At 37.3% G+C, this 12,602-nt stretch overlaps 1 protein-coding gene across 6 annotated transcripts in view; it reads left to right on the top strand.

Annotated features, from left to right (window-relative positions):
- The window catches only part of SP100 (SP100 nuclear antigen), a 99,678-nt gene that overhangs the window by 67,772 nt on the left and 19,304 nt on the right, over nt 1–12,602 (top strand). For 4 of the 6 annotated variants that reach the window (XM_060624063.3, XM_060624061.3, XM_060624058.3 and 1 more), the window contains 2 exons: nt 4,700–4,750; nt 11,187–11,255. In XM_060624063.3, the coding sequence (XP_060480046.2) occupies nt 4,700–4,750; nt 11,187–11,255 (120 nt within the window). The remainder of the gene's footprint in view (nt 1–4,699; nt 4,751–11,186; nt 11,256–12,602) is intronic. The other 2 variants (XM_060624059.3, XM_060624062.3) reach the window with 2 other exon arrangements.

Genomic DNA, 12,602 nt, shown 5'->3' with positions numbered 1-12,602 from the left:
TGGCAAAATACACAGACTTGACACAAACAAAGCACAAAATAAGCAACAAAACCCAACAGCAATAGCAACAAACTTTGAGGAAAGGGGGATATCTGATCTCCAGGGTTACTACATATTATTTAAGATGTTAGGTTTTTAAGAAAAAATTACTTGACATGCAAAAAAAAAATTAAAAAAAACAACTAAGGGGCGCCTGGGTGGCTCAGTCGGTTAAGGGTCTGACTTCAGCTCAGGTCATGATTTTGCAGTCCGTGAGTTCGAGCCCCGTATCAGGATCTGTGCTAAGAGCTCAGAGCCTGGAGCTTGTTTCAGATTCTGTGTCTCCCTCTCTCTCTGACCCTCCCCCGTTCATGCTCTGTCTTTCTCTGTCTCAAAAATAAATAAACATTAGAGAAAAAAAAAACACAACTAAGTATGGCCCCATGCTCAGGAAAAATAGAAACTGTATGTGCGGTAAACCAGATACTGGAATTACTAGACAAAGACTTTAAAGTCAACTATTTTAAACACGCTTAATAAAGTCTTGTAAAAAGTAAGAAAATTATTTCTCTGCAAATAGCAAATATCAACAAAGAAATAGAAATTATAAAAAAGAACCAAATAAAAATTCTGAGATTGAAAAATATGTTTGAAATAAAAAGCAATGAAAAAAAGTGGATGGATTCTGAAAATACATTGTATACTCATATATACATATCCATATATATGTACATAAACAACGAATTTTCATTATTCAGAGTAGATATGTTCTATAAAGTCACCCTAAACACAGAATTAGCTAATACTGAACTATGGCTTCTAGAGGAAATACAGGGTTAGGTTCCTGTGAGCCTCTGGTCACAATATACCAATCAACACATACCTTTGTGTTCTTATGAGTGTTTCTACTTAAAGATATCTTATTTTACATACATATATATATATATACACATATATATATATATATTTCATATCCAATATACGTCATAGCCAATAGCACTAGAACTCCTGCCTGAATGAAGTTTATCTAACACACAGATTTTCTCCATAAGGTGCATCACAATTATTTTGCTTAGGAACAAGAGATCGCACAGCAGCATTACACTTGGGGGCAATTTTAAACAACAAAATCACCAGCAAAAACACTACATGAGTGGCAAAGGGACCCTTGTGTACAGAATGAGAGTGGAAGCAAGAAGGTAGAACATCACCTTGCTCCACTTTAGCTGGGAACACGCGCCATCAGCAACTCAAAGGACCCAATGCTCTGTCCCCACCCATGAATGACCATGAAAGTGCCATGAGCCTTGATTTGGGGGTTAAAAATAAATTTTAGCGAGTGAGTGAGTTCACAAATATGGAATCTGTGAATAAACGACTGACTGTATGCATGTATTTTTTTCATTCTTTCCAAAATTAGTGCTTTTTAAAATTAGATAGTGCATAGGTTCTCACAGCAAATATTTTCATTATTGTTATTTGCTAGATAGTCTGCAATTTGGATTTGTAAGTCCTCTTTGACCCAAGAATTGTTTAAGAAAAGTTGGGAAGGGGCACCTGGGTGGCTCAGTCGGTTAAGTGTCCGACTTCAGCTCAGGTCACGATCTCGCGGTCCGTGAGTTTGAGCCCGGGGTCGGGCTCTGGGCTGATGGCTCAGAGCCTGGAGCCTGCTTCCGATTCTGTGTCTCCCCCTCTCTTTGCCCCTCCCCTGTTCATGCTCTGTCTCTCTCTGTCTCAGAAATAAATAAAACCTTAAAAAAAAAAAAAAGAAAAGAAAAGAAAAGTTGGGAAGAAATGAACATTCTCTATTTTTTGGATATGGAGTTGAATATGAGTTAATCATATCAACCCTGTTAAACGTATTATTTGGGCCTTCTTGTTTTGTGCACTTGACCTCTCATTGACTGAGGGAGGTAAAAATAAAGTTGTTACTAGTCATGTGTTTCTACCTGTTTCTCGTTGTATTTCCGTAATGCCTACTTTCTTAAAACTTTTTCGCCTGAATTATACTTCCTATGATATTAAGATGATGACTCCCTGGTTTCTTTTGTTGATGTAAGCTCAATATACTTTTGCCTATACATTTGTCTTCAACATCTTAAAAATATGTTTTTCCAAGGGTCTCCTATATATGATTCAAAGCTGGAGTTGAGTTTGGAATTCAATCTCAAATTCTTTGTTTAAACAAGTGATTTAAATCCATTTACTTTTATTGATAGGACCAAAATGTGTGGTCTGGTTCCTGTTATGCTAATTTATATTATGTATTCTAGTGTCTTGGATATTAAAAATATCGACATTATCTTCTATGCATTTATGTGCACGTGCGTACTTCTGATAGCTGGGAAGGTTTGCATTTCTGTTCCAGTGGTTAGTGTTGGGCACATGGCTGCCTAGCTAGACTAAACCTCTCAACCTTCCCTGTGGTTAGTCCCAGACTTGTGACCAAGTTCTGGCAAAAGGCCCCTGAGCTAAAGAAGTGCAAGCCACTTCTGGGTCTTTCCCTTAAAAGAAATGAATGGTTGAGCTGTACTCATTTCTCATATTTTCATTGGTTAGGAGTAAGTATATACTTGTGAAACGTAGGAATGTTTATATTTTTGTTCTAGTGATTACTCTTAGCATTACTTTCATATACCTTCCTTTTATATACCCTCTGTACTGTGTTAGACAGTACCCATTAATTTCTGTCCCCTCAAATTGATAAATTTAGCATGTGCCCTATTTCTCTGTCCACTCTTCCTTTCCCACCCAAGTTTAGATCATGATTTTATTTTTCTTTTTTTTTTCCTTTGATGTCAAATAGCATTTTTTTTTTAATTCGAGTGTAGTTAACATACAGTGTTATGTTAGTTTCAGGTATGATTCAGTAATTCTATACATTACTTAGTGCTCATCATGATAAGTTTACCCTAAATCCCCTTCACCTGTTTCACCCACCCACCCCATCTCCTCTCTGGTAACCACCAGTTTGTTCTCTGTAGTTAAGAGTCTGTTTTTTGGTTTGTCTCTTTTTTGTTATTGTTCATTTGCTTTGTTTCTTAAATTCCACAAAAGAGTGAAATCATAAGGTATTTGTCTTTCTCTGATTGATTTATTTTGCTTAGCATTATATTCTCTAGATCCATCGTGATGTTACCCTTATGTTTATCTTTCAGCCCTTTTAATTTTTTTAATGTTTATTCATTTTTGAAGGAGAGAGAGACAGAGCATGAATGGGGGGAGGGGCAGAGAGAGAGAGGGAGACACAGAACCCAAAGCAGGCTCCAGGCTCTGAGCTGTTAGCACAGAGCCCGACGCGGGACTCCTACTCATGAACCGTGAGATCACGACCTGAGCCAAAGTCAGACACTTAGCCAACTGAGCCACCCAGGCACCCCTATCTTTCTGCTCTTAAATGTTTTTTATATTACTCCTTGATTTGCCCAAATAACATGCTGTGACCCCACCAGTCAATGATCCTACTCTACCACCCATATTTCCCCCTTCCTCACACATTTTTTTGCTGTTATACCATTTCTACATTGTCAGGGCACGTATGTTTAACATTCTGGTCCGTCACCTCACTCACCACTTTTATTGTAATTCTTTTGCCAAAATTCTTCCTGTCTCATCTTGATTTGCTGAAGTGAATCCCCTAGTAGTTTTCTCAATAATTACTCCTAGGAACAACCTTCTCAGAATTTCCCTGTTTAGAAGTATTTGGTTTTGTTTTTCACATGTGAAAAATAATTTACTCACTATTTCTAGAAGCATCTTGTAGATTTTTCTCCATTTTTCCTGTGGCATTAGGTGTTACTGGAGAAAATTCTATAGCCAATAAGATCCCCACCCTTGAAAATGACTTGACATTTTTGTCTACAATGCCCATTCCATTCTTTCTTTATCTTTAAAGTCCAGTAAATTTGCTGGACTATATCTCAGGGTTGATGGTTTGGAGTCAATTTTCTTTGCTACAGGGTGAAAATACATGTACTTATGATATGTATATTCATTTTTTGTTATAATTTCAAAAACTTTGCTCTTGAATTTATCTTGAAGTACTTCTATTATTTTGAATTTCTTCTTAGGAAGTCTGCTGACTTGTTCACTATCTTCCATTGGTTATTTTTTTTCTAATATTTCTTAATTGTTCTTATACTTCCTGTTTCCTTTTGTTTCTTTCTTTCTTTTTTTTTTTTTTTTTTTTTTTACAAATCTATGTTCTTCGTTTTAATTTCTGAAACATCTAATCTCTTTTATCCCCTTCTAAATTTGTCTTCATTTCTCTGATTTTTTTCTACTTATTTCTTAAGTTCTTGTTGTTATAAACATGGATTATATCTTTAGCTTTTCAAGGCAAACCCCAAAACCCAGGACATATACTCGTGATTTCTGATACCTACTTTTCCTTGATCCTTCTGACAGTCCCCCTCTTCTCTGTCAGCCCCTATCCAATTTCAACTGCCTTTTGCATTATCTTTATTGTGAATGAGAAACCCTCATGTGAATAGGTAAAAGTATACAGTAAATGACCAGTACTGTATAAATGTAGGTTGTGTTTGCTGCTATTTTTGTTTTCAGTGTAATGACAACCAAGATAGTGTGTCAGTAGCTGGAGATTTAGCACTACAAAAGTGGAGTGAAAACTTAAAAATAAAATACTTGAAGGTAACTGGCATGTAAATCTTGTAAATTTCTGTTTATAATTCTAAAGGATTATTTTCTTTTCTGTTTGAAGGAAAAAAGAGAAGATATAAATGTAAAAAAAGCAGTCTCAAAAAAGGTACAGGTAAATCTGTGAATTCACATGTGTGTGCTACTGCAACTCTGATATTCCTTCCAGACCTTTCTTTGCTGCACCTCTGAAATCTCCAATGGGCTTCATAAATAATGAATTTTTTAGAGTACAGGCTAAGCTGTTGTAACAAAGAGAGCCCAAAATACAGTGGTCTAAGCCACATAATTTATTTCTCTTTCATCAAACAGTCCAGAAATGGGAGGAAGAACCTGCCTTCCTCAACACATAGTTTCCCTCTCTGCGTCCAAGAAATCAGGTCTAACCAGACCTTTGTCTCCCAACCAGTGGGAATGGGAAAAATGGGCAGAGAAATCACCTATTTCTTTTAATGGAAAGATCCAGAGTCTTCTCCTCACATCCTATTGCCCAAAACTTACTCACATGGCCAGCGCTAGCTGCCAGTGAGGCCAAGAAATACAATCTCTAGTCAGGCAGCCATGGGTTCAGCTGTAACTCTAGTTCTATGAAAGAAGGAGAGAATGATCATGGGGGACAAATAGCAATCTGCTACATGCCCTTCACGTTTTCATCCAAAGTCACTGACTTCCTCATATATGGAGGAAAACTCAGATTATTGATTCAAACCTGGCCTTCTTGGCACCTGAGACTCTTTGGCAAGAATAGGAGCTAGAACCTGAATATAGCACAGAGCTACATGGTCAGAGACAAACTAGCCCTGAATGGGAAATGAGGCACCAAGAGAAAATGTTGGAAATGTTTGCTGTAACTAATGAATACACCCCTCAACAGAATGAGGGGAAACAGACAGAGGGAACTTGAATCAGTTAAGCAGAAGCTAGAGTCCTGGTATCACATCAGATCTAAGCCTGGGAAACAGTTACTTAAACCAAGCTCAATCAGAGCATACGCCATACTGTGTTCATGCAGCAGAGGATGAAAAAAAATGAGTGACACTTCATTCTCTGCATCCAGCTTTGCAATTGTTTATTTCCATTGTGTTCCTCCTTTCTTTCCTCATCTTATTCTCCTTTCTTTTCTTTCTTTTTTTTAATATGAACTGTATTGTCAAATTGGTTTCCATATAACACCCTGAGTTTATCCCAACAGGTGCCCATCACCCACCCTCCCCACCCTCCCACCCCCCATCAACCCCCAGTTTATTCTCAGTTTTTAAGAGTCTCTTATGGTTTGCCTCCCTCCCTCTCTAACTTTTTTTCGCCCTTCCCCTCCCCCATGGTCTTCTGTTAAGTTTCTCAGGACCCACATAAGAGTGAAAACATATGGTATCTGTCCTTTCTTTTCTCTTTCCCAATCCTGTTCTACTTATGTTCCTCTTATAGAGTACATTTCTTTTTCTTCACTCTTTAACATCAGATCCTATGAAATACTGCTACTAAGTTGATATGGCACATAGAGGTGGCAGGGTATTTCTTGTGGAGTCAAAACATATTTGGATATATTTTGTTTCCTTTCCATTTCTTCTGATTATTTCTGTCATCTCATCGTTATATATATAACATAACCGAACTCCTCCCATTTCATATGTATGTAATACATGCCTATATTTATGCAAATAATATAAATAAAATATAAACATATGAATAAATATATACATATATTCCTACCATCTGTACCATTTTACCTCCATACTTGCCTACCTTAGTTATTTCTTAGGTTACACTTACCCAGGTCCCAGATTTTGTTCTTCTGAGTTTTTGTGAAACCTCTCTGTCTTGCCTGCTTTGTTAAAATGTTGCAGTTGGTAGTTTAAGCACAAATCACCTTTGTTCCTTCTACTCCTTTTCAAAATTGTTCTCTGAAATAGTTCTCTTCTTGCCCCAAGGCGAAGTCTTAGGTAAGATTTGGAGTTGTGCTCATCCTTTTGGGCAGCGGTGATATTCTCATACAATGTTAAAAAGCCTGAACTGATATAATATTACAACTGGAAAACATGTAGTGAAGAAGCTGGGTGAGACCAGCTGCTTCTTTTATGCATACTCTTATCTAACCCTACTCAGTATCTATGTTTTCAGCTAATTCAAGTTGTGGAAGAGGAGGAGAAGGAAGGAGCAGGAATAGCCTTCTTGTGATCAATTCTTCATGTCTTCCAGATATGGAGGATGCATGAGCCACGTTTGTGGGCTCTTTAAAGAACTCCTCTTTAAGAGAATCTGTCCATGAAAGTTCCTCTAAAACAGGAGCTGAGTGCTTACCACTTCCCCCTTAGAGGAGGTCCACACCCCCGCTGAGTTCATCTCATCTTTCTGGACAGAATATCTTTCAAGAAAAGCTAATTGAGCGCCTCCTTTCCCCGGAGAGAGCCATGAGAATCATGTCTTCTTATGGTCCTACTGTCAGTGGGTGTGCAGCTGGTCCCCCACATAGTCACCCTACCTAGATTGATTATATTCCCTAGGCTATAATTTTTATGCCTGTGACTTAGCCCTTCCATAATGGAAGCCTGTGTCTCCCACTCTCCTTCATACATTTTCCTCATCCCCCACCTCCTCCCCTTTGGCATCAGTTTGTTCTCTATAGTTATAGATCTGTTTCTGCTTTTTTATTGTTTATTCATTTGTTTTATTCTTTATATTTCACGTGTAAGTGAAATTATATGGTGTTTTTCTTTCTCTATTTGACTTATTTCATTTAGTATTATACCTTCTAAGTCCATCCATGTTGTCACCAATGGCAAGATCTTATCCTTTTTTATGGCTGAGTAATACTCCAACACACACACACACACACACACACACACACACACACACACACACACCATCTTCTTTATCTACTCATCTGTAAATGAAAACTTCAATTGCTTCCATAGTTTGGCTATTGTAAATAATGCTGCAACAAGCATAGGAATGCATACTTCTTTTTGAATTAGAATTTTTTTTTCCTTTGGGTAAATACCCAGTAGTGGGATTACTGGATTATATGTTATGTCTATTTTGAATTTTTTGAGGAACCTCCATATTATTTTCCACAGTGGCTGCACAAATTTACATTCCCACCAACAGTGCACAAGAATTCTTTTGTCTCCACATCCTCACCAACACTTTTTGTTTCCTGTCTTTTTGATTCTAACCATTCTGACAGGTATAATGTGGTATCTCCTTGTGGTTTGGATTTTCATTTCCCTGATAATTAGTGATGTCGAGCATCTTTCATGTGTCTGTTGGTCATCTGTATGGGGTTTTTTTTTGAAAAAATGTCTATTCATATCCTCTACCCATTTTTAACCATTTTTAATGAATTTTGTAACTTCTTTATATATTTTACCCCTTACTGGATATATCATTTGTGAATATCTTCTCTCATTCAGTAGGTTGCCTTTTAATTTTGTTGATGGTTTCCTTCACTATGCAAAAGTTTTATTTTGGTATAGTCCCAATAGTTCATTTTGGCTTTTATTTCCCTTGCTTGAGGAGCAAGAGCTAGAAAAATGTTACTGAGGCTGATGTCAAAGACATTACCACCTGTGTTTTCTTCTAGGAATTTTATGTTTTCAAGTCTCAATTTAAGTCTTCAATTCATTTTGTTTTTGTATATAGTGTAAGAAAGTGGTCCAGTTTCATTCCTTTGCATGTGGCCGTTCAGTTTTCCTAGGACCATTTGTTGAAGAGACTGTCTTTTTCCCATTGCATATTCTTTCCTCCTTTGCCATAAATTAATTGGCCATACTAGTGTGGCTCTCTATTCTGTTCCATTGACTGTGCATCGGTTTCTATGCCATTACCATACTATTTTGATTACTACTGCTTTGTAATATATTTTGAAATCTGGGTGTGTTATGCCTCCAGCTTTGTTCTTCTTTCTCAGGATTGCTTTGGCTATTTGGGGTCTCTTGTGTTTCCATACAAATTCTAGTATTATTTGTTCTAGTTCTGTGAAAAATATTGTTGGTATTTTGATAGAGACTGCATTGAACCTCTGTTTTGATTACTCTGGACATTTTGATATTTATTTATCCATGAGCATGGAATATCTTTGGATTTGTTTGCATCATCTTCCATTTCTTTCATCAATGTTTTATAGTTTTTAGAGTACTGGTCTTTCATCCCCTTGGTTAAGTTTATTCCTAGGCATTTTGTTATATTTGGTGCAATTGCAAATGGAATTCTTTTTAGAGAGAGAGAGAGAGAGGGTGGGAGAGAAGGGCAGAGGAACATAGAGAATCCCAAGCAGGCTCCATGGTCAGTGCAGAGCCTGACACGAGGCCACATCCCACAACTCTGGGTTCATGACCTGAGCAGAAATCAAGAGTCAGATGCTCAACTGACTGAACCACTCAGGTGCCCCCAGAATTGGTTTCTTAATGTCTCTTTCTGCTACTTCATTATTAGTGTATAGAAATGCAACAGATTTATGCACATTACTTTTGTATCCTATAACTTTACAGAATTCATTTATTCCTTCTAATAGTTTTTCTGTGGAGTGTTTAGGGTTTTCTATATATAGTATCATATCAACTGTAAATAGTGATAGTTTAACTTCTTCCTTACCAATTTTTATGTCTTTTATTTCTTTTTCTTGTCTGACTGCTGTGGCTAGCACTTCCAGTACAATATTGAATAAGAGAGGTGGGAGTGAACATCCTTGTCTTATTCCTGATCTTAAAAGAAAAGCTCTCAGTTTTTCACCATGGAGTATGATGTTAGCTGTGGTTTTTCATATATGGCCTTTATTATGCTGAGTTACGTTCCCTCCAAACCTGTTTTGTTGAGAGTTTTTATCATGAACGATGTTGAATTCTGTCAAATGCATTTTCTGCCTCTATTGAAATGATCATATGATTTCTATCTTTCATTCTGTTGTTGTGGTACATCATATTGATTTGCAAATATTGAGTCATCGTTGCATTTCTAGAATAAATTCCACTGGTCATGGTGAATGGTCCTTTTGATGTATTGTTGATTGCAGTCTGCTAATAATTTGTTGAGGATTTTTGTATTTATGTTCGTCAGGGATACTAGCCTGTAGTTTTCTTTCTTTCTTTCTTTCTTTCTTTCTTTCTTTCTTTCTTTCTTTTGTTTTTTTAATAAAAAAATTTCAATATTTATTTATTTTGGGGAGAGCACAAGCAGGGGAGGGGCAGAGAGAGGGGGACAGAGGATCTGAAGCAGGCTCTGTGCTGACAGGCCGACAGCAGTGAGACTGATGTGGGGCTCAAACTCATGAACCGTGAGATCATGACTTGAGCTAATGTCAGATGCTCAACTGACTGAGCCACCTAGGTGCTCCTCTTCCTTCCTTCCTTCCTTCCTTCCTTCCTTCCTTCCTTCCTTCCTTCCTTTCTTGCTTTCTTGTGGTCTTTGTCTGGTTTTGGTATAAGGGTAATGCTGGCCTCATAGAAAGTAATTGGAAGCTTTCCTTCCTCTTCTATTTTTTGAAATAGTTTGTGAAGGATAGGCATTAACTCTTTAATGTTTGGTAGAATTCACCTGTGAACCATCTGGTCCTGGACTTTGGGGGATGTTTTTGATTGTCAATTCCATTTCATTACTAGTAATTTGTCTGTTTGGATTTTCTATTTCTTCCTAATTCAAGTTTTGGAAGATTGTATGTTTCTAGAAATTTATCCATTTGTTGTAGGTTGTCCAATATGTTGGCATATAATTTTTTCTGTAGCATTCTCTTATAATCCTTTGTATCTCCGTGGTGTTGGTTCTTATTTCTCCTCTTTCACTTCTGATGTTGTTTCCTCTCTTTTTTTTTCTTAATGAGTCTGGCTAAATTTTGTTTATCTTTTTAAAGAAATCTCTTTGTTTCATTGATATTTTCTATTTTGTGGTCTCTATTTCATTTATTGCTGGTCTGATCTTTATTATTTCTTTCCTTCTGCTAACCTTGGGCTTTGTTTATTCTTTTTCTAGTTCCTTTAGGTGTAAGGTTAGATTATGTATTGAGATGTTTCTTGTTTCTTGAGGTATTCTTGTATCAATATAAATTTCCCTCTTAGAACCATTTTTGCTGTGTCCCAAGGATTTGAGACTGTTGTGTTTTTATATTCATTTGTTTCTATGTATTTTTTTTAATTTTTTAATATATGAAATTTACTGTCAAATTGGTTTCCATACAACACCCAGTGCTCATCCCAAAAGGTGCCCTCCTCAATACCCATCACCCACCCTGCCCTCCCTCCCACCCCCCATCAACCCTCAGTTTGTTCTCAGTTTTTAACAGTCTCTTATGCTTTGGCTCTCTCCCACTCTAACCTCTTTTTTTTTTTTTTTCCTTCCCCTCCCCCATGGGTTTCAGTTAACGTTTCTCAGGATCCACATAAGAGTGAAACCATGTGGTATCTGTCTTTCTCTGTATGGCTTATTTCACTTAGCATCACACTCTCCAGTTCCATCCATGTTGCTACAAAAGGCCATAACTATGTATTTTTTAAATTTCTTCTTTGATTTCTTCATTGACCTATTGGATGTTTAGCAATATTTTTATATTTTTGTTTTCTCAGTGAGGAGATACAAACGTAGAATCCAAAATCTGAGTAACAGAGCTCCAAGGAAAAGAGGCAGACCAAAAGGTAAAAAAAAAAAAAAAAAGATGTAAAATATGTATGCATTTTCCATTTTCAGTAACTAAACATCTAAATTTTCATGCTTTATTCTATGTTTTTAACAACCTACTTCCCTATTGCTTTGTGTAGCTGTACTGTTGAGAAATACATCAGATTTAGTCAATTTCCAAAATGTGACAGGGAGAGAAAGATGGCAACACCACAAAAAAGTAATTTGGTGGTGAATCTGCAATCAGAAACTGGGGCCCAAGTGCCACTGCATGATTGCACTGAACATGATTCAGCCTCTACTGAGCTGACACTTTTTAGCTTAGAAGTAGTTTTAGCCATAAAACACTATGTAACTCACAAATGATGTAGCTGTCCTTCCTCATGTTCCATGACCTTGAGGTAATCATGTGAACTTGAGTGTGTCACTCTCTCCCTTCTGCCTCAGTTTCCTTATCTATAAAGTAAGATAAATAGTAATAGACTCACTGCCTTCCAAGGCCCATCTCAACCTCACATACAGCTTTATATCCTGTGATTTTGATGAAAGGAGAGTCTAGTTCACACACTAGTCCCAAGAGGACTTAGACATAGAGAAACTGAGAGCAAGAGAACGCATGTTTGCCAATAATGGCTACTACTCAACAGACTCAGACTGTAGCTAGGGCTGGGGTTTAAGTTTGGCCACCTATGGGAAAGGAGAGGACAGACAGCACGGAGAAAGCAGAGAGAGCTTTCTCATGGGACAGTGGGCCTTGACCCTTGCAAGTAAAGAGAGAACGGGTGGGGCGGGCGGGGGGGGGAGGAGGAAGGAAGGGAGGTAGATTGAGTCAGAACTGGCTAGTTTTCCTGGGCAAACCTACCACTTCATCATCACAAGTGACAGGAAAGGGCTGTTCCACAGAGAGCCACACTTGTGGGTTGGCTTTTGTCACTTTTAGTCATACTAACTGCCATACTTGGCACAATCATGTTCTTTGGAACCGATCAATGTAGAGCAATTTTTAAAGAAAGTTTTATTTATTTATTTATTTATTTATTTATTTATTTATTTGAGGTCTACGTGTTACTTATTTTACATCTCTTGAATCTTTAGTATCAATAGCTATGCTTATGATTCCTTTATGAAGGTTTGGGAATCTCTCCTTTCTATGTACCTCCATAACATCTTGATAAACTTCCTTAGGGTGATACCTTGTAGGGTAGAACACGCTTGATCTTGGGATGTGATTCCTCTTAGAATAGGAATCATCAATAAATATCTCATGGGTCCATTGTATCTTGATGAGTTTTAAAAAAACCCTTTGTTATAGCAAAGGCCCCCAAAATGAAGGCTTTTTGTGCTTGGTTGAAGAAAAAGATTCC

Source organism: Panthera onca, chromosome C1 (assembly GCF_046562875.1).
Source record: "Panthera onca isolate mPanOnc1 chromosome C1, mPanOnc1 haplotype 2, whole genome shotgun sequence".
NCBI lineage: Eukaryota > Metazoa > Chordata > Mammalia > Carnivora > Felidae > Panthera > Panthera onca.
Note: the sequence above shows the minus strand (reverse complement) of the source record. Positions and strands in the feature narration are given on the sequence as shown.